The sequence below is a fragment of the Rhineura floridana genome, chromosome 3 (genome assembly GCF_030035675.1).
Source record: "Rhineura floridana isolate rRhiFlo1 chromosome 3, rRhiFlo1.hap2, whole genome shotgun sequence".
Lineage (NCBI taxonomy): Eukaryota > Metazoa > Chordata > Lepidosauria > Squamata > Rhineuridae > Rhineura > Rhineura floridana.
In genome coordinates, this window is record NC_084482.1 from 16,289,801 (window position 1) to 16,316,643 (window position 26,843).

Below are 26,843 nucleotides of genomic sequence, written 5' to 3' on the forward strand. Positions count from 1 at the left end.
TGCAGCTAGATTGTTAGGCCATTTGTCAGAAATACAAACATGCCCATTTAATTGTTATCAGGTATTTGTTTCCAGCACTGGCCAGACCACAACATAATGTCATGTTGTCAAATATGAATAGTTTAAAACAGGCACATGTGCTGATTTCTGCCCATACCACACAGATAACATTTTTAGAACAGCCTGGTCAGTTTAAGGGGCCTCCATTTGGTTATAAACACACCTTCCTCCCCCCCCCCTTTCCTGGGGCAAGGTCTGAAAAAAATGAGTCTGAAAATTTCCACGTTTGTCACATCACACCAAGAAAACGCTGGAAATGGAGGGCACCACTTGGCTGACACCCATGCCATGCCCAATGCGCATCTGTCTCTCCTTCCCCTCCTCCCAATCTCTTGACCAATTTTTCAAATGTTGGTGAGTTTTTAAATTTATTTTGGAAAGGTGACAGATGGAATGAATGTTCCACAAGCCACTTAAAGGGGAAAAAAGTGGTTAGCCCACCTGCTAGTCAAGTGGTGAGTCAAGACTGATGTCTGATCGGGCATTCAGCTTGCTGAAATGTATATAATCTCTAATGCACACACCCTCTGTGACTGCTCATAAAATCTTACATTTTTCTTTACTTGAATCAGTGTTGTGAGTTTTGCTATCTGGATTTTTGTTGACTGATGGGGGTGGAAAGTCTAGCTCCTTAGTTTTCACAGACTTCCTCTCTGGAATCTATAATATTGGAAATGTTTGGGATTTTGCAGACTGCCGGTGTCCTGAAGGAGAGTAAGAGCGACTTGCCTAGCAATCTTCCATTGTTTCATTTGTTACAAATGGGAGGCCAGCTACGAGCCTGTGATGAAGTTTTAGCTCACATTTGTTCTTGAGCACCAGCAGCTCTGATGTAGCGCAAAAAGAGCAGCGGGCAAACCATTGGATGGCAGCAGTGGAACAGGAGCAATATTACTGGATAAGGGCTAGGAGGTAACAGAAGTGCTTGCCAAGACTGAGACTAGGGGAAAACCAGGTAGTACAGGCAAGGAGCAGGGAAACTGAAGACTAGTTTCTACATTTGGTGCTGAAGCTTTTCCTGCACTGTACCATTTTGAGGTGCATACGGGACATTGCATGCTTCAAATGCGTCCCCTGGTGGCATATATAAAGGTAGCATGTCATGGAGAAGTGGGCAGCCTAGCCTTCCTCCTCACATGCTTTCTAGATGCAGGAAACTATTTAAATATGGCTCATTCCCCACCCCAGCAACCTGAAGTGATACAGTCCAGAAAAAGCTGCACCACTTGATTCTGCTGTTTGTATAAACTGGTTCGTGAGACAGGCTGGGAAAGGCTTTACACCAGATGAGAGTCTTTGGAAAAGGAGCAGGGCAGGGCAGAGTCGCATACAAATAAGGAATAAAGAGGAAGCCATCTGAAAGATGGGAAAAGGCACAGGTGAGAGTTGTTGGTCATGTTTGCGCATACTGGTCAAGCCAAACTATAGCTTACTGTGAATGAGCAAGCATAGGTTTTGTCTCACGCAAGCAAACCATGAATGGTAAGCCAAGACCAAACCTTGGTTACAGGTTGTAGTTTGTTTGGAGTGAGACAAACTATTTGCCTGGTTCGGACATAATGCCAAACCATGGCTTAGCTTCCGGTAGCACAGCAAGCTGCTGTGACTTTCTCACTAAGCACTAGCACACTTTCTCATTCATAGTAAATGATTGTTTGGCTTAGCATTACATATGAACCATTCCATTGGCCCCAAAACCTCTTCCTACTTTCTTTTACAAGGTGGTGTGACGAGGCCAGGGCCAAAGAGAGACAGCAACCAAGTTAGTTTAAGTTGTGCAGCAGAGCAGGACTTGAGACAGACTTCTTGACAGACTGAGAAGGGATAGTGTTGACATCCAGTTGCTAAAGCCTGCAGGGGAAACAGGCTATATAAGGAAACAAGTATCTCACAAGTCACACCATGCTGTACCCTCAATAGATGTTGGCTCGGTCGAAGGGCTGGCCTACCACCGAGGCTGGGACACCTTGTATTGGACAAGCTACACGACATCCACCATTACCCGGCATACTGTGACTCAGACCCCCGAGGGAGCTTTTGAGAGGGAGACTGTCATCACCATGTCTGGGGACGACCATCCGCGAGCCTTTGTACTGGATGAATGCCAGAAGTAGGTTCCAATGTGCCCTGGGTAACCTGAAAGCAAATCCTTGGAATCACTGGAGAATCTGATTATTCTTATTCATTGATTTATTTGTTTGTATACTGAATGGCCTGCAAATGCTCTGCCTTCGAGGGCCCCCACAACAGCTCACCACATTTAAACAATACCAATTTAAAATTATTGTTAAACACTTAAAATCTACAGCATCATTATACAAACTAGCAATTTGAAACACCAAAATGTTCACTAACTCAGCAAATTCTACACCCTTCTAAAAACGAAAGTCTTAGTTAATCTCCTGAAATGTCAGTCATGTGCAATTTTGGGGAATTGTTCCAAAGAGGGTGCCAACACAAAGAAGGCCCAACCAATGTCTTAACTTCTCACATTTGCATTCTATGGAAAAGGGGGCCTTAAGTAGGACATTGTCATCTGATCTTAATATATGTGAGGGAACACAAGGTCTGTGTTCGCAAGTAATGCAAAACTATGGTTTCTCATTAAATTAATAAGCCTAGGAAAGCCTCAAGCTCACACACACCTCCCACCCCCCCTCATACTCCCCTCTCCTCTGACATGGCTGCGAGGAAATCAGAAACTTTCATTTCTGTTTTTAACTAACCACAGTTTAGCATGATGTCTGAACCCAGACAAAAATGCTTAGACTTAGCTAAGGTTTAGTGAAACAATCCCGCTTCAAACATAATTTGTGAAGTTGGCTTGTGTCAATAAAACATAATGAATATTAACCACAGTTTAGGGTTTGAATGCAACAATAAATCATATTTAGTTAAGAAATGAAGTGGAAGCTTCTGTTTCCCATGTCAGAGGAAGGGATGGGGAAGAGTACACTAGCCTGAGTCTCTTCCATGTTACATTAGACCATAGTTTAGTGTTACATCAAAAGCAGTCTATGAAAGTCAAGAGGAGGCTTGTAGCTTGAAAGCTGTTACGTTATGTACTTCTCAGTGATCTGTTTCCCCCTTCCCTTCAGCCTGATGTTCTGGACCAACTGGAATGAACAACACCCTAGCATCATGCGGGCTACGCTGTCAGGCGCCAACATGATCACCATCATCGACAAAGACATTCGCACACCCAACGGTCTGGCCATTGATCACAAGGCAGAGAAGATCTACTTCTCCGATGCCACACTGGACAAGATAGAGCGGTGTGAATACGATGGCTCTAAACGATATGTAAGTCCCACCTTCAGCAGGGCTCTTCCCCGGGGAGTCTGGCAAAAGCAGGCTCTAAGGAACAGGCTGGGAACTTGTGACCCACCATGCGTTGCTGGACTACAACTCCCATCATCCCTGACCATTTGCCATGCTGGCTGGAGTAGCTGAGAGTTGGAGTCCAGTAGCAACTGTAAAGGTCTTGTCCCTTTTTGATGACAGGAGAACAGTGTATGGAGGACCCCTTTTATCCAGTAACTTTGAACTTATACTGGAGGTTTGAACGAGGGATCACTGTTCACAAAATGTACACTCATCTCACTTTTGCCTCTGGTTAAATAGGTTGTGCAGTGCTGCAAAAACCTGGTAAAGCTGTTTAATCAAAGGCAAATGTGGGACAAAAGAAATGTATGTGTACATCCACCTTTCCCAACCTGATGCCCTCCAGACGGCTTGGGCTATAACTCCCATCAGGTTTAGCCGCACGGTAACAGTTTGGGGAAGGCTGGTGTACACTGTGGAAGTGAAGCCTCTTTCAAACAGCTTGCAACTATCTTATAAGCTACTGTTTGTTTCTGGTCCATAAAACAGCTATCAGTTACAGCATAAGAGAGCACTTGTGTATTTACTATCCCAGCAATGGCGTGTCTGTTTTGTGATACATGCACATCATGAATAATGGACAGACTTTCAGAGAAACAAATATGGAGCTGAAGAATATGGCCTTTTATCTCTCCCTCTTAAAAGCTAGCACCATTTTATAAGCTATTCGCTGGCTTTGATCCTTGGCCATCATTGTATTAATCTCTGGGGATCAGCTGGTTGCCAGAACTAATAGTGTATCTCAGGCTCAAGACAAATACTGAGAGCCATGGATTTGTTTATTACGCTAATATCATGCCTTTCCTCCAAGGAGCTCAAGGCAGTGAATATGATTCTCTTTTTCCTGCATCCCAGATTTTATTCTCACAACAACTCTGTGAGGTGGATTAGGTTGAGACAGAGAGTGATCAGGTCAAGGTTAACTAATAAAGTTCAAGGTTTAGATCATGTTACACCAATTGTTTATCAGTTACATTAGATATTTATTCATTTCCAGGTGCAATTTTTAAGTGTTGGTTTTGGCCTTTAAAGCTATAAAAGGTTTGAGACTAGGTTTCATCTTCCTGAACCAGTATGGGCCTAAAGATCCACTGCAGAGGCCTTGTTGTCTAGCTCACCATTAACAGCTTTCTGTTAATGGTTATAGAGCCTTTTCAGTGGAGACCCCACATCTTTAGAACTCCCCCAGGAAGTACCTGTGGCTGCCTGCTGATGACATTTGAGCAGATTTTAAAGACTGTCCCCACCCTGCCCCACTTGGTTTTTGGCTGATGGTTTTATCCTTGCATTCATGGGGTGTGTGTGTGTGCGTGCGTGTGTGTTATTGATTTTCGTTAGTTGTCTTGGGAGGGTTTTACCATAAAATATTAATTAAATTAAGTCTGACTTAGGATTTGAACCCAGGCCTCACCAGTAGTAGTCCAGTGCTCTAACCACTACATTACTCGGGCTGTCTACCAAGTGGTAACCTACTGTGGGACATATGTTACTTCTCACAAAGCTGCCCTTCCTGCCAAATGGTGTGGGGAATCTTAGCATACTTCCATACCTGACCAGAGAAATCTGGAGAAGGAAGAGAACGATATTATCTTCTTCCCACTTGGCAGAGAGATAGAGATGACTGGCTTAACAAGTGGTTCAATAATCAGATGGTTACATCAGGAATTGGGAACCTATGGCCCTCCAGATATTTCTGGACTCTCCAACTCCTGTCAGTCCCAATCAGCATGGCCAGTGGGGTTAGGGATGAAGGGAACTGTAGTCCAAGAACATTTGGGTTACATGGTAAGTTTTTTCACTTGATGAAAGTACATCTGTTGGTCAGTTTATCTTAAAAAGGTAAAGGTGTCCCCGCACTTACAGTGTGAGTCGTTTCCGACTCTTAGGGTGACGTCTTGTGACGTTTACTAGGCAGACCGTATATATGGGGTGGGATTGCCAGTTCCTTCCCCGGCCTTTCTTTACCCCCCAGCATATGCCGGGTACTCATTTTACCGACCATGGATGGATGGAAGGCTGAGTGGACCTCAGCCCCTTTTACCGGAGATTCGACTTCCTCCTTTCGTTGGAATCGAACTCCGGCTGTGAGCAGAGCTTCGGCTGCGTTACCGCCACTTACCACTCTGCGCCACGGAGGGTCTTCAGTTTATCTTACCTATTACATTTGTCTAGCACTATGAAAATAGTTATCCTCCTTGTTTGTATTTATCCTCCTTGCATAGCCTACCCTTTTTGTCGATGTAGCTGGACACAGAGATAATGGGCTTGGATCCAAGTGGAGTTTTATTAATTTTATTCATAAAATATTTTGTTTTACTCCACTCTTCAGCCAAAAGAGGCTCCCAGAGTAACTTACAGATCAGTAAAAACAAGATAGCGACATGACACAAAAATAAAATAGGTTGGTCAGGAGGAGGAAATAAGCAAACGTGCCAGTTCTTAGTTACAAGTTCTGCTAATAAAGAAACAGTTTGAGGAGGAGATAAAAGTTGCTGACCTCTCAGCTGTGCTGACGGAATGGCCCTTCATCTCTTCTCCTTCTACTCCCTCTCCTGTAACCTGGTGGAATGGCTTCTGTCAGGTGACAGTTGATAATCTGCATGAAGGAAGGAGCGCTGTTGCGGTGAACATACCCTACATCCTTTCCCAAGTGTGGTTTCCCAACACTGCTGGTTTTGTGCTAACTGAATGAGTGTTGGGAGGTGCTTTAAAAAATGTGTAGGCACATCCTGATTTAGATCAAACAGCCTTGCTTAGTTATAGCCGATGTTAGTCAGCTGTCATTTTGCATGGGCTGGGGCCCATCCCTAAGGCAGAGGAACAGACAAACCCCCCCCCCCATATACAATAGGAGCCTGGGAGACTGTTTCTGTGTGGAGCATATCCACAAAATGTAATTTCTAGTTGTATTTTAAAATGTATGCTGAAGTGGTTCTGAGAGTTCAATCCTAAGCAACTTAATCATTGAACAGACTTCTGAAGAGTATAAATCAGCAATGCTTGATTTCCCCCAGTTGCTTCTGTACTAGAATCAAAATTTTTCTTAGGAGGTCAGGAACTTATACAGGTGTTCTGCCCTGTATATTTGCAGTTTGGCTGAATTATTCATAAAGCAGCTGTAGCTGACTGCAGGCTGCTTTTAGCTTGCAGATTTTAAACAAAATTAAGGAGCAAGGTTTTAGTCTTTCATTTTAAAATATATTTATGAAAGTCACTGGGTGCATATACAGATAATTCAGCAGAAAAAAAGATTGTAGAACAGTGTGGTTGGTCCTGCAATAGGGACAAATTAGAAAGAAAGAAAGAAAGAAATTGAGGCCAATTTGTTCTGTCTACCTGCATAGAAATGTGTGACTGGAGAGTCTCTCTGTCTTGGCTAGGGCAATTCTAAACTGCTGCTCCTGTTGTTACGGCCCACAATTTTCTAAGCACTGTACATATATTGAAAGATAACTTATTTCTATAATTAATTTTCTTACATTGTTAGTCCACCTTTCTTCCCGTCATGGAGCATAAGGCAGCATACAAGTGGTTCCTAGGCAGTCTCCCATTCAGGCATTGACCAACTCAGACCTGCTTAGCTTCAGCAATCTCACTGATTTGGTTGCATGACTTTGGAGTAAGCTACCCACAAAATGGTATGGGATAGTTCCCTACCCTTCAGAAGAATCAGAATGGAAGACAAAGGAAAATTAGGAATACTCGCTTGAGCAAGGAGCTTCAGTGTACAAACTACATTGAAGCAAGCTGGCTCCTGCTGCTGCTGCTATGATAGCATATTAATGGACTAGTTAACCCTGTTTTGAGAGGTGCATGTGAAGGTACCATTGAGTTTTGAGATGCTGTTAGTGCTTGGTCAGTAGCCATAGTGGTTCTCTCTCCTCCCCACTAACATTATGGTGATACTCAACAGGTGATCTTGAAGGCAGAGCCCGTGCACCCCTTTGGCCTGGCTGTCTATGGTGACTACATCTTCTGGACAGACTGGGTACGCCGTGCTGTGCAGCGTGCCAACAAATACCTGGGCTCTGGTATGAAGCACCTGCGCATTGACATCCCCCAGCAACCCATGGGTATCATTGCTGTGGCCAACGACACCAACAGCTGTAAGGAGAACTTCTTGTTTTTTTGGAGGGGTGGGGGTGCAATTAGAGTGACCCCTCTGGTGACCATTCTGCCACATGAATGGAATGACATTCCTCTCTTTGCTTACCCTCCAGTTCTCCTTTAGTCCTTGCAGGCACTTGAATTGCCACCCTTCTCAGTGATTCAGAAGGAGAAGTGGCCCTTTCTCTCTCTGTGGCCCCCAGGATAACTATTATAGCTGCCTGAACCTATGTGCACAGCTTGCTCTGTTGTTCATCCGTAGTGCCAGTGAAACTCCCATTGGAGGATTGTTCCATTTGGGCAAGCAGAGCACGCTGCATCCCTTGGAATGTATTATAGCTGTTTCTTTAGCCCAGCTTTGTTTGGATATGTTGCTCCCAGGAGGGAGGGAGTCCCCAGACAAGCATTGTGATGTCTCTCTAGGGCACTGGGATGCAAGGTTTGCAAATAAATATCCACCTACCCCAGCACTTTGACTCCCAACAGCAGCCCCCCAGGAAGTCACACAACCAAGGCACAATGGTGTTAGTTTTCCACTAAATTTCCATTTCCTACCTGGATATCTGGTAGTGAGAGGAACATGGCAGTTCCATTTTGAACTATCATAAATAATGACATTCTCAGCTGTCATAAATAATATACATGGTTAAGTCTTTCTTCGTAAGTTTAATCTTTTTTATATGCTAGTAACTCTCACAGTGAGAGCCAGTGTGGTGTAGTGGTTAGAGTGTTGGACTACGACCTGGGAGACCAGGGTTCAAATCCCCACACAGCCATGAAGCTCCCTGAGTGACCTTGGGCCAGTCACTCCCTCTCAGCCTCAGAGGAAGGCAATGGTAAACCCCCTCTGAATACCGCTTGCCATGAAAACCCGGTTCATAGGGTCGCCATAAATCGGGATCAACTTGAAGGCAGTCCATTTCCATTTTCAACTCTCACAGTATCCTGCACCTATAAATTGCACAACTTAATTTTGTTCTGAGAAAACAGCTGTGGAGTGCTGAGAAAGAGGGTGGAGGAGGGCAACATAGTCTGGAACGACCTACAGTTGCTGCATGACAGCACTGGGAGTTCAGTTCCAGCACTGTTTGTGGCTCTGTGATGATTAGACCTTTCAGCTCTAGGCACATCATTCAGGAAGGCTGCACAGTGGTGTGAAGCTCATGCATAAAAACAATCCACAAAGAGGTGGTGGATTCGACTTAGGCTACAGTTCTCTGCATATTTACTTGGGAGTCAGCCTCACTGAATTTAGTTGGACTTCCTTCCAAGTAAACATGCACAGGGTTGGGCTGTAGATCTGACTTTGTACATCTCAGGCCAGACTGTTCAACCCATGTCCCCCGACTCAAGTGTTTATATGTATCTCTTTCTCTCCCATTCTGGCTATCTTCCATCCAGGCGAGCTCTCTCTGTGCAGAGTGAACAATGGTGGTTGCCAGGACCTGTGCCTCCTCTCAGCCAAGGGCGAAGTCTCCTGCTCTTGCCGTGGTGGCAGGATCCTTCAGGAGGATCTTACCTGCACAAGTGAGCACCCTCAAGGATGTGATGGGGAATATGAATCTCATGTGGGTGTGAATGTCTGTTCCTATTAGACACATTCATGCTAAAGGACACAGTAGGGCAAGAGCTTGAGTGTTGTGTGCATGTCGGAGAAGAGGGGGTGGAAAGGGTAGGACCATTTGTTATATTTCCAGATCTTGATGGTTTTCCCCTCTCTCTTTGGCCACGGAGTAACGTGTTGATTTTTTATGGTATGCTTGGATATCAGTTTGCCAGAGTGATAGTTGCACAGTTTAGCATTGCACCAGAGATATACAAGGTAGTTTCTGCACGCATGCATGCGCACACACACACAGGTTGCAGAGTTATGTACAATTTCTGCAACAATCCCTTTCTTGGGCTGTACCACCCACTGATCTACCAGTCTATCATTTGTGCTGGTCTTTTTGTGTCTCGTGGGCCTCAGGTGTGCTGAATTGCATGAAACATCATTTGTCTGGAAATGCATCTAAAGTGTAGCTATGGATGTGTGTGTGGGGTTACAGAAGTCCCAGAATGAGTGCGCAGCAATTTCTTGAGCATTCTGTGAAGACCTCAACAGGAGTGCTTGGTCTGGCAATCGGATAGAGAACATGAGCTCAGTGATGTGCATAAGAGCGGAATGCAAAAAGGCACAGAAAAAGACATCAACGTCAGACTTCACTTCTAGACTGGCATCAAGCACCCACCTGTGAAATTAGGGCACCCTTCCCTAGAGAGAGGGATGCATGAATTTCCCAGAGCTCCTGGCACCTCATGTTTCTCATCATGAGAACATAAGAAAAGTGGTGCTGGATCAGGCCAAAGGCCTAGCAAGACGAGCATCCCATAGTGGCCAAGCAGACGCCTTTGGGAAGATCACAAGCAGGACGTTACATCATAAGTATGACCTACATAGATGTCATAGCGAATGCATATAGTTATTCTGTGACGGCCTGCGTCTCTACCTTTGGTTTGTATGCCAGTGCTTCTTAGAAACTTCCAGTGCCAGCAATTAAGCGACATATAAATCCCATAAATAAATACCTTCCTATTACAGCAGAGCATAACTTTGGCCTGACACCCACCCTGCCCTTCTGCATAATTCTGAAGGTGCATTTCACTTGCTGATGCCAGTTTTAACACTTGCCCCTCCCATATGTCAGGTCCAAGCATCGAAATGGTTGTGAATTTTTGAGATGTGTCTAAAACAGTCTCCAGTGAAGCAGGAGCTGCTAGGGTATCATGTTTGCACTCATCTTTGTTCTCCCTTCTGTAGCACCTAACTCCACCTGTAACGTGCACAATGAGTTTGAGTGTGGAAACGGTGACTGCATTGACTTCAGCCGCACCTGTGATAGCGTGGCCCATTGCAAGGACAAGTCGGATGAAAAGCAATCCTACTGCAGTAAGGTTCCTTTCCTTGCCCCTCTGCTTGCTTATTTCCTCCTCTGCCACCTTGCGCATGGGTAAGTTGAATCTTAATCTTGTACCCATGGTGGCTAATGTAGTGGCTTGCACAAAGGGGCTAAGTATCCATTCTCCTATGTACTCTGATCATTCAGTGGAACAGAATTAATCCATTGGTTAGCATGGGAGAAGTGGGTCGGGTTGGCTAGAATGCTGCCTCTCCTATATCCTTGAGAGAGAGAAAGAGCTTTAAAGGTCTGCTGTATACACAGCTGATCTTTGTTTCTTTCCTTGTGCTTTTATATAATCTCCATGTAAAATGACACGTTCTTGGTCCTGCAATCTGTTGCTTTAGGGGCAGGGATAACGCAGCAATAACTTCCTTCCCAAGGATTCCATTTGCTCTTTCCTGATAGTAGCAGTAATCTCTCGTATTAGCTGAAGAGCAGATTCTTTGTCACCTGAGCATTGTGTGGATGGGGCCGCTAAAGCAAACAACACGAAAAGAGCCCTGATGGATCAAACCGAGGGCCTGTGCTTTCAGTGGTGGCCAGCCAGATGCTTCTGGGAAGCCCACCAACAGAGCTTGAAGGGGAATAGTCCTCCCTCACTGTTCCTGACTTCCCCACTCCCAGCATACCTGTGCCTCTGAACCTAAATGCATTGTGAGCTCATACAGGGTACAGGGCACATTTGGCTTATCATCTGTTTTTCTTTGCCACGGCCCACGTGGTGCCGTGCCTGGTTGCCAGCTGAGCAAACAAGCAGGCCCTGTTTGCCACTCCACACCACCTAGAGATTTCCACTGTACAGCAGAATTCTTGGGGGCAGGGCCCTGTTTGGATTCTGCGTGAAGAAACTTTAATGTGGCTGAAAACCTTCTCAGATGAACCCTGCTAGTTTGCATTCTACTCATTCTCTCTCTTGCTCTTTTCTGTCTCTTGCACGCGCACACACACACACATACTCACTCAATCACTTTGTGTTGCAGACAGCCGCAAGTGTAAGAAGGGCTACTTGCACTGCACCAACAAGCGTTGTGTGCACAGCAGAGACTGGTGCAATGGGGTGGACGACTGTGGGGACAACTCAGATGAAGTGCCTTGCAACAGTAAGTGCTTAGGATTGAGTAGTCGGGCAGGAGGGCCACCCCTGCTGACTGTTAAGGTTAAAAAAAAAAGTTTCACTGTCTACCGCTACTGTACTAAGCATTTGTTTGCACAAACGCAGGCCTTGTGAAGCTGTACTTTGAGCCTTTGCGTATCTTGTTACATTTGTGTTCCTGTGTTACCTAGTGCCTATACGGGGCATCCAGCAGACATAACAATTAAGCATGGCCAGTACCCAACCATTGTTGGTTGTCTTACTCCTGATGAACATGGAGGGGCATGCATAAGAGGATACCCACAAGTTTTGCTCTCTGAGGTTACTAATCTGAATTCCAGTGTGGTGATTTGACTAGAGTGTCAGATTTAGCCCAGTGTGTCAAGTCCACATGTGGTCACCTGGGCCAGTCAGTCTCTCTCAGCCTAAAGTCCCTCACAGGGCTGTTGTGAGGCCATGTACGCTGGCCTGAAGTCCTTGGAACAATATTAGCATATAAAATGAATGTAATCCCAAGGATGATGATGAGCCTTACTGGGCTGCCCATTCATTTCAGAGACGAGCTGTGCTGCCACAGAGTTTCGTTGCCGAGATGGGACCTGCATTAGCAACTCGAGCCGCTGCAACCAACAAATAGACTGCGAGGATGCTTCAGATGAGATGAACTGCTGTGAGTGTTCTGTAGGCATATGAAATGGCTGGGCAACTGGCTCTCTCTCCTTGCCCCCTTTTACTTTTATATGGGTGCTTGCCCACCCCTGAACCTTTTGCTCGCACGTCAGCCATGTTCCAATTGGCCTGGGCTAATCCAGGCTGCTCTACCTCAAGAAAGAGGGCCCTGCCACTTCCAGATGGCTCCTCCCCATCCAACAGCACCTGATATGCCTGCTCTTGCTTTTTCAGTGAGTTTCATACAATTGGCATGATTGCACAATTTATTTCCTCTCTTTTGATAGCTGCCACTGATTGCAGAAGCTTTTTCAGACTAGGAGTAAAAAGTGCCACCTTTCAGAAGTGTGAACACACATCAATGTGCTATGTACCATCCTGGGTGTGCGATGGCAGCAATGACTGCGGGGACTACTCAGATGAGCAGAACTGCCCAGGTGAGAAAGTCTGGCTGAGACTGACCCTTGAGACCATCCAAGGACCAGCAGGCATTGGACCGAGATGGGATGAAGGGGGACACTTTGGCTTGGAGAGAGGGAGACCTTAGCTTTTAAGCTAGAGGAGAAGTCCTACTCTAGTTGGCATCTTTTGGACTTTCTGCCTTTATATACCTTCCTTTCGGGGAAGCCAGATGAGATGGGAAATCCACATTAGGCACTACCTGTCTCTCACTTTGCCCACCCTGTGGCCATAATTCAAGAAGAAAAAAAGGACTGTGTTCTTCCACATGAGTTTAATATCACTGAGAAGCTTCCATCACTCCTTGATAAATTATCTCCTGCCTGCCTGCCTGCCTTCCCTAGGTGTTGTGAGAAAATCCAAGTGCCCGGCCAACTACTTTGCCTGCCCGAGTGGGAGATGCATCCCCATGACATGGACATGTGATAAGGAGAATGACTGTGAAAATGGCGAGGATGAGACACACTGCAGTAAGTGCTATATTTGCACTGTGATTGTAGAGCCATTTGATTGGTCACTAAGGCTCCTACTTTCCATTAATCATAGAATGTTAAGTTGGAAGAGGTCTTGGAAGTCATCTAGTTGCAACCCCTTGCTCAATGCAAGATAGGATAATTAATAATTAGTCAAATGTATTATTATTTATTGTGCAAACATGCTGTCTTTCCTTGAATCCTTAGTGTTGTTTCATTTTTGGTTGTAATGGTGTACAATTTCTTTTTCCAGATAAGTTCTGCTTCCCATTGAAGTTTGAATGTAACAATCACCGCTGCATCTCCAAGCAGTGGGTGTGTGATGGTGCAGATGACTGTGGAGATGGCTCTGATGAAGACCACCGTTGCCGTAAGCCTTCAATTTTGATTTAGAAAGGAGGACAGAGATTGAGTGTGTGGTTCGCAAAATAAATGGAGCAGAAGGGGTTGGTTGGTTGGTTTCCCGCCCTTCCTCCCAAAAAGAGTCCAGGGAGGCAAACAAAACACTAAAAACGCTCTAAAACATCTTAAAAACAGACTTTAAAATATATTAAAACAAAACATCTTTAAAAACATCTTTAAAAAGCAATTCCAACACAGATGCACTGAAATAAGATCTCTTCTTAAAAGGCTTGTTGAAAGAGGAAGGTCTTCAGAAGGCACCAAATTGATAAGAGGTGGTGTTTATCTAATATTTAAGGGGAGGGAATTCCAAAGGATTAGTGCAGAATTGTGTGGAATATCCATCTGCAGTTTTGAGAAGGAAGGCAGAAGGCAAGTGCTTATAGAAGACAGGAGGGCTTTCTGGGTCCTGTTAATAGAATCATAGAAGGGGTTAAAAAGTCCCAATTTTATCCAGCCCCTTGCCACAAGGCAGGGACATCCATCCACTCCACCACCCCCAAACCAAAGGTCAACATAATGCAGTCCTGACCATAGTGAGAGATGATATATTCCCCCCCCCCAAAAAAAAAATTAAATTAAGGAAGGAACAGACAGACAGTAGGTAGGAATATAGGTGTGGGGCAGAGGCATTGTTACAGGGTGAATACTATGGATAACTTGGACAAATGAACCAAGCTTCTGTGCTACAGCAGAAGACAAAAATAATGTTGATGTCATCTGACCTGAGGGGAAATACTTTCCAGAGCCCATCTCTAACAAAATCCACCCATTGTGTCATCCCAAAAGAAATTAACAGGGTGAACTTCCAGAATCCCAACATCTTATTCCTGGTTGTAGCAGTTCCTGATGAAGAAAAGTCCCCCAGCTCTAGAAGAGAGGTGGTTTCTGATAGGGCAGAGCAAAGAAGGGGATTTCTGAGTTCTCATTGCACCTTTCGAAAAGCAAGGGGGACTAGCAAAGTCATGGAGAGCTGATGTGTGGGGACAGGGAGGGGGGAGAGTGGGTAGTGTTTAGGACAGCAGCAACAAAACCACAACCTCCCTCTATCTCGGTGCACATTTTGGCTCTGATGAGCACTCTGCAGCCTCTTTATCTGTCCCTTTTAATCGGTAACTTTTGCTTTTCCAGGTCACACCACTTGTGCTGCAGGTACCTTCCAGTGCCCAAACAGCTACATGTGTGTGCCAGAACGTTGGCTGTGTGATGGAGACAAGGACTGCAGTGATGGGGCTGATGAGAGTGTGGCTGCTGGCTGCTGTGAGTTGCTTCTTCTCAGTGCTCGAATTCTGATCATGAGCTTGGGCTGGGTTGTTGGATGGTCTCTTGCTGACTTGCTCCACTGGTTGTCTTACATAGGCCTGGCTTGTGTCACACTTTCTCTCTTCCTCTTCAGTTTACAATCCTCATCTCTGGGTGGGAATGTTGCATAATGATAAAGATTGTCCACTGTGGAGGAAAGGCAAAAGGGATTCATTGGTGTGTAGCAGAGTCTCCCTAGTGACATGTCATCTGGCCCAGTGAACATGTCACAGTAAACCATAGTTAATGGCTCACCATGGACATATCTACCTAGGTAGTCTGTCTCACCCTTGCTAGTGTATGGAGGAAACAGACCATGATATCTGGCTTAACATTATATCAGAAACAAGGTTTGCGGTTTGTTTTGCTCCAATAAACCATGATCAATAAGCCAAGAACAAACATTGGCTGCACATTTTGGCTTGTTGGCAGGTAAACAAACCATGACCCTGGGTTCAGATGTAGCTTTAAGCCAGGCATTATGGCTTGTTTCCTTCCAGATGGAGTAGGGAATAGCGAGAAGGAACTAAGTGGCTGCAATTTGCTCTTGCACAGTACACCATGGGTTATGGTTTACTGTGACGTGAACACAGCCTCTATAGGGCTGAGTGACATTGTCTTCTGATCTGGGTCACACAGTTTTTTGTGACTGCCTATTCATATAAAGGGGTGACCTGCATATGTCCCAAGGTCTGGGAACGCTGGGACTGATTTTTCATCTTTCTCTCTTTCTTTTTAAAAAGAAATATATTGAATCTGAAATGAGTTGACTTTCTGTGTAAATGTTGGCATATTGAATCAGTGTTGTTAACACAGCTCAACACATGACTCACCAGGCTGAACACAGCCTGCTAACCTTGCCAGATGCTTGACAACTGTCCTACATCTACAGTTCCAGGCAGCCATCAAAACAGAAAATGGCCCAATATCTATCGTTGGCTGGCAGTGTTTGGCTTGATAAGTCACAAGATTTGCAGGCTTCCTTTGCTGATAACTTGAAAACCTTCCCAATGTGTGATTTGGGGTACAGATACTTTGGTGCAATACTACTACTACTTCTTTTTCTTTATTAGAGTAGGGACCCGCTTCTCGGTGTTCCGCTAATACGGCGCCAGTGGGGCGATCAGCTGGGGGGGGGGCTGGAGCTCCCCACACTCACGCTGATCTTCACCTCCTCAGGGGCGGTCAAACTCCCACATTCCTGCTGATGGCGCTGGAGGAGGGAAAGATCAGCTGTAGCGCGCTGCAGCTGATCTTCTCGGGGGCGGTCAGACTCCTGCACTCCAGCTGATCTCGCCGGAGGAGGGGAAGATCAGCTGTAGCGCGCTACAGCTGATCCACTTCTTGGTGGTTTTTGCTTTTCGGCGGGGGTCTGGAACATAACCTGCCCTATGAGTGGGGCCCTACTGTATTATTATTATTTGAATTTATATCCTGCCCTTCTTCCCAAAGGAGCCCACGGTAGCAAACATAAAAAACTATTTAATAAAGAAAAACATGCTAAAAACAGTTAAAAACATTCCAAAACACAATTGCAATTAAAAACATTATAAAACACAGCTAAAAACATTCTTCCGTCATTGATCTTCAGGTTGCCAGGAACAGTCCTCTTCAGCCATCAAATATTTGGGCAAACGGGAATGTTTTCAAATTCTTCCTGCAAGTTAAAATGGAGACAGACAGACCTCACTGGGGAGGGCATTCCACAAATGGGGAGCCATCACTGAAAAGGCTCTGTCACGGATCGTCACCAATTGGGCAGTGCTTGGTGGTGGCACCACCAACAAGGCGTTGCCGGCTGATTGTAAGGTTGATGGTTGATACATACTGGGGAAGATGCTCTTTTAGATACTTGGGTCCCAAGCCATTTAGGGCTTTATATGCTAGTACCAACACCTTGAATTGGGTCCAGTAGCTCGCTGGCAGCCAGTGCAGTTCTTTATTTATTATTTTATTATTTCTTTATTAAATTTACATCCTGCCCTTCCTCCCAGAAGGAGCCCAGGGTGGCAGGACTGGTGACACACGGTCCCATCGGGCTGCCCCACTTACCAGCACAAGCTAAAGCCTCCAAATCCTCTTCAAGGGCAGCCTCATATACAGTGCATTATAGTAGTCCAGATGGGAAGTCACCAGAGCATGGACAACTGAGGCTAGGCTATCCTGGTCCAGGAACATTCGTAGTTGGCAAATAAGCCAGTCCAGGAACGTTCATAGTTGGCAAATAAGCCACAGCTGGCCATAAGCCACAGAAGCCCCTTGGGGCTCTAGGGCAAAGTTGGAATCCAGGAGTACTCCCAGACTACAAACCTGTTCCTTCAGGGAGAGTACAACTCCTCCCAGAACAGGTCGTACACCTAATTTCAAGACACAGGAACCACCCACTCACAGCACTTTTGCCTTATCAGGATTCAGTCTCAGATTGTTGGCCCACATCTAGCCCATCACTTCCTCCAGACACCTGTCCTTCACAGCCTGTCTTGATTCAGACAGAATGGAGTGATAGAGCTGTGTGTCATCAGCATACTGACAACACTGTGCTCCAAATCCCTGGATGACAGCTCTCAATGGTTTCATATAGATGTTAAATAGCATAGGAGATAGAATGGACCCTTGTGGGACTCTACAGTCCCACAGAAGCCATGGAACCAAGCAACAATCTCCTAGTACTATTTTCTGGCAGCAGTCGTTCAGGTAGGTGCAGAACCACGGCAGTACAATGCCTCCAACTCCCATCTCCTTCAGTCACTCCGAGACACCATAATCAATGGTGTCACAAACCACTGAGAGGACAACAAAACCTAACAGGGTCGCATTACCCCTGTCTCTCTCCCAATCAAGGTCATCAGTCAGTGCCACCAAGGCTGTTTCTGTGCCAGAAGCTAGACTGAATGGCCTGCAGCTGGTTGGCCATCACCCTCTCGATCTTCTTGCCCAGGAAGGGAGTATTAGAGACTGGATGGTAGTTTTCTAAAACCTCTGGAACCAGGGAGGACTTCTTCAAGAGGGGTCACACCTCCACCTCTTTCAAGGTAGTGGGCATAACTCCCATCGTGAGGCATTAACCACTCCCTGGACCCATCTAGTCAATCCTCTCCTACTAGATTTTACCAACCATGATGGGCAGGGATCAAGAGGGCACATAGTTGGCCTCACTGACGCAAGCATCTTGTCCACATCCTCGGACTGCAGCAACTGAAACGGATCCCACAAACTATAATTTGATAGTGCTTTAAGGACCTTCAACAAGCCTGAACCAATTGTAGCATCAAATTCAGCACAAATTCTAGTAATTTTCCCCTCAAAGTATTTCACAAATCTCTGACAACAGGCTATTGAGTGGTCCGTTGATGATTCCACACTGGTCTGGTTATTTGTTCCTACAGAGTCATCATATTACATTGTTGTGTGGGTAGGCTTCATGGTACCACACAGAGCTAAGCGGAAATGGCCCTTCATTTTGCCACCATATTCAGGAGCAGAGAAACAGGGTATCCATTTTGACTATTGAGTTTGTGTGTATTTCAGGCAGAGCTTGGAAAAGTTACTTTTTTGAACTACAACTCCCATCAGCCTGATGGAACGCCTCTCCCGATACGAACCAACTCATACACTACGTTCAAGATCAAAGGCCCTCCTCCGGGTGCCTACTCCAAGGGAAGCTCGGAGGGTGGCAACAAGTGAGAGGGCCTTCTCAGTGGTGGCCCCCAAATTATGGAATTATTTTTATGACGAGGTGCGCCTGGCGCCAGCACTGTTATCTTTTTGGCGCCAGGTCAAGACTTTCCTCTTCTCCCAGGCATATTAGCATGTGTTTTAAATTGTTTTTATATTGTTTTAAATTTTTAAATTGTGTTTTAAATTGTTTTTAAAATATGTGTTTTAAATTGTATATTTGTTTTAATGTTTTTGATTGCTGTAAACCGCCCAGAGAGCTTCAGCTATGGAGCGGTATACAAGTGCAATAAATGAATGAATGAATGAATAAATAAATCAGCCCCAGCCAGCATGGCCACTGGATTGGGCTGATGGGAGTTGTAGTTCAAAAAAGTAACTTTTCCAAGCTCTGATTTCAGGGGAGTGATTTCTTTTACTATCTATTTTCTTCTTTGTTCTTTTCTCTCTCTACAGTATAGAAACCTCTCATGCTGTCCCTCTCCCTTTGCACAGCATCAGAGAGATAGTTCTTTGGTTTTTTTTATCATTAATTTTTATTCAAATTTTCAAAGACAAGAAACAAAACAAAACAAAAACAATCAAACAATAAAATAAAATGTTGACTTCCGATTTGTCGCAGATCAGTTATAGGTCTACAATATATAACAATCCTACCTCTAAAATTATATTATAAAATCACTTTCCTCCAGTAGTTATCTTAATTAATCATCAAATCTCATAAACATTATTTTATTCTTTCCACAAAAAGTCCAAGAGAGGTTTCAATTCCTTGAGAGATATATCTTTCAATTTTTCTCCAAATAAACATATCGCTTAATCCATCTAATTCAAATCTGTTAGGCCCAATAATTTCAATAGCCATTCTTCCATTATCTATATTAATTCCATCTTCCATCTTCAATAATCCTGTTAAGTCCAGTAATTTCAGTAGCCATTCTTCCATTATCAGTATCCCATAATAATCTTGTTGTCATAGCCATAGTCCAAGTAAACATATCAATTAATCCATCTCGTCAAATCTGTTAAGTCCAATAATTTCCATAACCATTCTTCCATTATCAATATTAATTCCATCTTCCATCTTCAATAGTCCTGTTAAATCCAGTGGTTTCAGTATCCATTTGTCCATTATCAGTATCCCATGATGATCTTGCTGTCATAGCCATAGTCATATAACAAGAGTCTGATGGGAATTTCCCCCATCACAAATATGTCCTTGCCATCAATTCTGAATATGTTGTTGAAATATTGTTGTAAAGTCGCATCTCTGCTCTGTCACATATTTGTAATTAATTCCATAACTTTTTTCTATGTCAAGCCCCATCACATAATTCCAGTCAAGAATTCTGAATATGTTGCTGAAATATTGCTGCAAAGTCATATCTCTGTTCTTCTTTTTTTTCAAAATGCACGGGCTCATTTCTTAAGAGTTTCTCCACTGTCACATATCTGTAGCCAACTCCATAGATTTTTTCTATGTCAAGCTCCATCACATCATTCCAGTCCAGAAAATTATCCAAGACATTGATAACTTTACAACCAAAATCTTCATTAATTTCTTCAGAGACAACGTTGAATTCCAAACAGTCAACTTTATTTCTAACATCCATAAACTCCAAATCTTTTTCCAATTTCACATTTGTTCCAATCTCCAGGGCTTGTAGCTTCCCTATCCCATCAAACTCCTCTCTCACAAAATCCATTGTTTCTTTAAGCTCCTGCGTCATTTTGTTAAATTCAATTTTCATCTCCTGTCTACCCTGTCTCAGGGTTTGTTTCGTTATCTCAATCTCACCCATTATTTTCTGAAACATAATTTCTTCCATGGTCTCACTCACTTTCCTGGTTGTCTTTCTTAAAACCACAGAAACAAAAATTATTTCAGCCACAATTGGGTTAATGTTCCAGGCTTGCTTATATCAGTGTAGACAATACAGCCTGCCTTATCTCTATGTATTCAGGAATACAAAAACAAACTTAGTTCCCAACATCAAAACAATTAGTGGCGTCGTGAATAAGCAGATTCGTCAAAATGAAATAGACCAAAAAAAAGTTTTTGTTCCCCCCTCCTCGAAATAGAAATCCCTCTTCTGTTGGTATCTTTAGAATGCACCTCCAGGACAGCTTTTTGCGATAAAAACAAAGATAAGCTTTTTCGATTTCTTTCCTCCTTAATTTCGTTAGTGAAAGAGAAAAGCCATAAACTCACCTAGAAGATCTTCACAGCTGATTCACTGACAAATCTCTTTTTTGCTACACCAATTTAAACCAAGTAAAAAAAGAAAATAGAAATAGAAAATAGAAAAAAGGATGCTTGCGGGCTTCCCCCAGGCACCTGGTTGGCCACTGTGAGAACAGGATGCTGGACTAGATGGGCCACTGGCCTGATCCAGCAGGCTCTTCTTATGTTCTTATGTTCTTATCTGCTTGTTGAAGTCCGTTTTTCTTTAAAGAAAAGATAAACGTGTCGCTGTAATCAGCAAGAGCTTGATGAAAGTCCGTCCGGCATTGCAGTTTGAACCTTCTCTCATAAATAAATGAAATCCAGTCCTCCCCACAAAAACAGGCTTTATGGTTAATCTCTACGTTTCTCCCTGACCGGGAGAAAATCTTTATCAGTCAAAAAGAGCGTTGTGACTGATTTTAAAGCTGAAAAAGCTTCTTCTGAGACAAGAGCTCATCTCAGAGGCAGCACAGGCAAAGCAACCCTTCCCGGAAGTCCTGAGAGAGAGATAGTTCTTTGGTTGTCAGCTGTCAACCCCTACCATCTCCACCCAGTACTGCCCCAGCAATTTCTGAGAGCAGAATACAAGTCTTTGGTCTTGCTGTGGAGCAGTTGTAAGATCCAGTACACAACAGAATGGAGCAGCTGCATAAATATACTTACATTTTTTTGTTATACCAGCAGTTAGCTGTAAAAAGGAGTACATGCCTGTGCAAAGGGGCTAGGGGTGGGGAGCCTCAGGGTGCTGCCATTAGCATGGTGGGCATGGGGAGAGATGGCGCAAGGGTCAGGTCAGGCCATCTGAGTAGTAGCGGTTGCAGACAGAGTCTATTCCTCTCGCTGGATTGCCCTTCACCCATCTGGTGGCCATGCCAACCAACTCTCCTACCTAGTGGTGCTGCTGGTGAATGTCAGATTGGTCCATAATAAAACATGACTGATTCATGATATGATTGAGAATGAGAGGGATGACCTCTTGTGCACTGCAGAAACTGTGGTGAGATGGATTTGACCCAGCTTTACCCACCCAGATATTGGGTGCCACACAGATCCTGGTTGTGGGGGAGGGGGGCATTCCAATCATCCATAGAAACTCCAGTTTTTCTCATTAGGAAGCAAGGTGAGGACCAACAACATCCCTGACTGAGCTAGGAGAGGCAGTTACTACAGTGTGGTTTTGGAGAACCCCAGAACAATAGTTCTGTGTGACTACAATATCCATGCTAGGTCAACCTCCTTTGGACTGGCTCCAGACTTCATGGCTCCATGACAACTGTGGGGCTGGCTCAATACATCACTCGCCCAATACACATTTCAGCTCATATTCTTGAGCTGGTCTTCACTACAGAATGAACTATGAGTGATCGAGTGGTACAAGAGATAAGTGTTACCTGTCTAGCATGGACTGATTGCTCGCTGGTGATGTTTGGGTTGGCTGTGACTAACTCCCCCTGCTTATTAAGATAGTCTGCCCCTGGAGACTCATGGAATCCAAGGGTTTCTCGAATGCTCTGGGGGACTTTCCGGTTGGCATGGCTGGAGCTCCTGTGGTTGCTCTTGATTCATTGTGGAATGGTGAGAAATGTATAGAGATGGGCCATTGACATTATCACTTCTAAGCAGCCTCTCCAGACACAAGGAACTCTGTCGTACATAACTGGAGTGGAGCTCAGTAGTATCGCTCTCTGCTGCATTGGATTTTACTGTTGATGTTGATTTTAACTATTTTTATTCTGATATATTTTTATGAATATTGCTAGTTGGCCTGAGAGAAGAAGGAGTTGTTGTTGTTCTATTTGTATTAGCATTTCTCACTGTTAAAAGATACCTGGTACCTTTTCACGTATGAAAGGAGTACATGTTACATGCTAAAAAACTTAATCCATGTCGATAAATGGATAAAAGGAGCTGAGTTGCCAAAGGGAATAAGGGGACATGACTACACATGTGATGTCTGATTTCAGTGTACAACAACACATGTGATGAACGAGAATTCATGTGCACCAACCGGCAGTGCATCCCCAAACATTTTGTGTGTGACCATGACCATGACTGTGCGGATGGCTCTGATGAATCCCCAGAATGTGGTGAGTACAGAACTAGAGCTGGGGCTTCAACAAGAGAGTAAGCACCTGGTACTCAATATTCTCCAGTCTTCCAATTGAAAATAGCTATTTCAGGGTGGGGAGGAATATTTCTAGAAAAAACATATATTGTACAAATATCTGGGGTTCTTTGTTTTCTGTTTTATTTTTGTGTATATAATGCTTGGTGTCACTGTTTCCCCAGGTACTCTGAAAAGCCATTGCCAGCCAGGCTTAACATAAGCTTTGAGTTTGATGGACCATCAGTCAAGCTCAGATTCATCTGAGTGAGGCAGATGGTCAGCAGTTGTTTTCCAAATAATTTTCATGCTTGAATTTTCTTGTGTTTTTAATTGGTTCTTTATGCTGTTTTTCTATTGAAAAACCTTTAGTAAACTGTTTGAGGCTGTGGCAAGCTATACAGTGAAAGTGTGGACTAAGAAACAGGGGTGCCAACTTTTTTTATTGGCCATTGTTTCCGTATCTTTAATAGCAGTTTTACTTGCAGACGTTACCCTGTGGTAGCATTTATCTCCACGCTGTAAGAAGCTTCTCCTGCTTGATTTTGGTGGATCACATTTTTCTTGGAGGCACTGAAACATATCTAGACTTCCCCCCCCCCCATGACAGTGGTCAGCTTTACTAACAAATGTATAGAGTTGTGCTTTTCACCTGTTGCTGTTGGTATTAAGAGTTTGTGAGGTGTGTGCTGTATTTTGCTGTTTTATAGAACAATCCAAACTATAGAAAGCTGGCATAAGTTTACCCTATTCCATATTGTTCAGAAGTTTGACTTACACCACCCTTTTTGCCATCTACATTCCACTGGGTTGCTAGGTCATGTGACCCAGCTGAAAAGTTTTAGAATAGGTGTCTCCACCCCTGTCACGCCCCTGGAATGCCCCTTGTAAGTTGCACCAGCTTAAGTTCCACCAGCTGAGCCAGGTTGAGGGATGTATGCCAGTGTATCTCCGGGTCAGCCAAGGTCAGGGACTTACCTTGGCTCAGCCCCACCTCAGCTGAGAAAGTCAAAGCAGATCTTGGATTTGGATTGTGCTGTTAGTGTGTAATTTTCTTAATTGATTTTATGTTGTTAGCCACGTCGTTGCTTGCTATGCCAAAGTGCAAGTTATAAATGAATAAATAATTAAATCAGTAAATATATAGTGGCTCCTTTATCTTATAAAAGTTTGCTCTTTTATGTTGGCTCCTTCTCAAAGGATTATCATGTCAGGTCAGGCTTGCTTCCTTGTGAGCAGGGGCTATAGCTCAATGGCAGAGCACGTGTTTTGCTTGCTGAAGGTCCCACCCAGGTTCAGTCCTTGGCATCTCCAGTTAAAAAGGGCTAAGCTGCTGGTGAAGGCAAAGGCTTCTGCCTGAGACAAATAGTCTGACCTGGTATAAAGCACCCTCCTAGGTTCCTATTTTATACCATATGGTGAGTGAGCAATTGTAGTGTAGAAGTGTTGGCTTTGGACTAAGGGTTCAAATCCCTGATCAACCATGAAATTCACTGGGTGATCTTGGGACACGCATGATCTCTTAGCCTAATTTAGCTCACAGGGTTGTTTGAAGGATAAAATGAGGGAAAGCTTTTTTATGCTACCATGAAGTCGCTGGGGGAAGTGTTGGTTACAATAGCCGTGTTATTCTATGTTAGGTCCCCAGATATTGTTGGACTGCAGCTCCCATCATGCCTGACTATTGGCTGCGCTGGCTGATGGGAGATGTAGTCCAACAACATCTGGGAACCCAAAGTTGAAGAACATTGTCATAGGGTGTTTTCATCCCCTAATCTACTCATCCTTCACATGTGTGTTGACCTTCCATTCATTGGAGCTTGTTACATGGTAAGAAGAGGCACATGACTGACATTCCCATCTCCCCCTCTTTTCCTCTTTACCCTCAGAGTACCAAACATGTGGTCCCAATGAGTTCCGCTGTGACAATGGCCGCTGCCTGAGCAACAAGCTTTGGGAATGCGATGGCGAGTTTGACTGCCACGATCAGTCTGATGAAGCACCCAAGAATCCCCGCTGCTCTAGCCCCGGTAGGTGCTATGATGAACAGGGAGATTGATAGGTGTGACCACTTGTGCTGAGTTCGTCGTATAGGAAGTCTGCAGTTAGGAAAGCTGAATGAAAGCTGTTTTTAATTTGACTGTCTTTAACTAATTAATCTGTTGATACTGCAAACCACACATCCAGCTTTGAGATGTTTTGAACTGGATCCAGAAACTGGAGGTAGTTACACTTATTTCCCATTTGAGTCAATAGAGCTTAAGTAAAATCAGGACTAATTTGTCTCATTGATTTCAGTGGGACACAAACTCAACTAACTTAGTATGGATCCAATTCTTTTTGAGCAGCTGGTGAAATCTTGTTAGAAATCTAAGAATGCAACAAGTTTCCATTTTTTTTTTTAAGTGAAATTGTCACCTTGATGGTTGCAAAGATATCTTTGAAAATTCCTGTGCTAGGTATGTGCAGTTGGTTCATTATAACGTGCTCTGTGTGTTGCCATCTTCAAGAAAGCACTTGGAAGCTTCACTTGGTTCATATTCAACAGTTAGGTTGTTGACTAGTGTGAGGTGTTCTGATTTGTCAGATTAGGTTGGAGGACATTCTGTAGACAGGATGACGCCTCCCTCTGCCTCAACACACACACTGATACTGCCAGTTGGTAATGTGGTGTATTGCAGTCACAGCTTGAATTATGAATTAATTATAATATTGGCTACTGCCAGTGAGTGTTTTTAAATTGCTTTGTTTTGCAATGTGTTTTTAAATTGTTTTTAAAAGATGTGTTTTTAAATTTGTATATTTGTTTTTAATGCTTTTAATTGTTGTAAACCACCCAGAGAGCTTCGGCTATGGGGCGGTATACAAATGCAATGAATAAATAAATATTGTGATATTTTGATATTGCAGTTACTTAATTATGAATGTTATTGTGAAACTTTTGAATTGTCTTTTTATATATAAATATCACAAATAGTAATGTATAGAATAAGTGCGTGTGTGACACTTAAGCTGTTTGAGCATAATGTCTGTGGAAAAGCAGTATATAAACAAGTGTGACTATAGTGGGAAGTACGTCACCACTAGGTGGGGATGGCTTTTAGGAAGAGTGTGGAAAGAATCATGAGAACATCCCTGGTGTCTCTGTCCTGAGTCCTCCCTGTCTCATTTCAGAAAGCAAATGTAATGACACCTTTTTTCTGTGCCACAATGAGCACTGCATTTCCAATGATCTGCTCTGTGACAACAACAATGACTGTGGCGACGGTTCCGATGAGCTAAATTGTTTCATCAACGAGTGTCTCAACAAGAAGCAAAGTGGCTGCTCCCAGGAATGCGAGGACCTCAAAATTGGCTACAAGGTTGGGCTTGGTAGTTTCTTCTCTTCCACTGGTAGTCATATCTAGCTGAGCCAAAGACTGTGACATCCTCTCCCTAGAGAGTCACTGAGTCCAGTTCCATCATCACCACCATTGTGGCATCTTTTCCCTTAAGCCTTTATGACTACAAGGTAGTAGGAATTGGTTAAGAAGCAGAAAGCAGAGAGTAGGAATAAACGGACAGTTCTCCCAATGGAGGGCTGTAGAAAGTGGAGTCCCTCAAGGATCGGTATTGGGACCTGTACTTTTCAACTTGTTCATTAATGACCTAGAATTAGGAGTGAGCAGTGAAGTGGCCAAGTTTGCTGACGACACTAAATTGTTCAGGGTTGTTAAAACAAAAAGGGATTGCGAAGAGCTCCAAAAAGATCTCTCCAAACTGAGTGAATGGACGGAAAAATGGCAAATGCAATTCAATATAAACAAGTGTAAAATTATGCATATTGGAGCAAAAAATCTTAATTTCACATATACGCTCATGGGGTCTGAACTGGCGGTGACCGACCAGGAGAGAGACCTCGGGGTTGTGGTGGACAGCACGATGAAAATGTCGACCCAGTGTGCGG

The 26,843-nt window shown here is 44.0% G+C and overlaps 1 protein-coding gene across 7 annotated transcripts in view; it reads left to right on the top strand.

The window, feature by feature from the left end:
* Positions 1-26,843, top strand: part of LRP1 (LDL receptor related protein 1) — a 448,332-nt gene that overhangs the window by 358,447 nt on the left and 63,042 nt on the right. For all 7 annotated transcript variants that reach the window (XM_061614615.1, XM_061614609.1, XM_061614610.1 and 4 more), the window contains 14 exons: positions 1,981-2,170; positions 3,159-3,363; positions 7,358-7,550; positions 8,953-9,078; positions 10,352-10,480; positions 11,474-11,593; positions 12,143-12,256; positions 12,543-12,692; positions 13,059-13,184; positions 13,441-13,557; positions 14,721-14,849; positions 22,758-22,880; positions 24,787-24,927; positions 26,072-26,259. In XM_061614615.1, the coding sequence (XP_061470599.1) occupies positions 1,981-2,170; positions 3,159-3,363; positions 7,358-7,550; positions 8,953-9,078; positions 10,352-10,480; positions 11,474-11,593; positions 12,143-12,256; positions 12,543-12,692; positions 13,059-13,184; positions 13,441-13,557; positions 14,721-14,849; positions 22,758-22,880; positions 24,787-24,927; positions 26,072-26,259 (2,051 nt within the window). The remainder of the gene's footprint in view (positions 1-1,980; positions 2,171-3,158; positions 3,364-7,357; positions 7,551-8,952; positions 9,079-10,351; positions 10,481-11,473; positions 11,594-12,142; positions 12,257-12,542; positions 12,693-13,058; positions 13,185-13,440; positions 13,558-14,720; positions 14,850-22,757; positions 22,881-24,786; positions 24,928-26,071; positions 26,260-26,843) is intronic.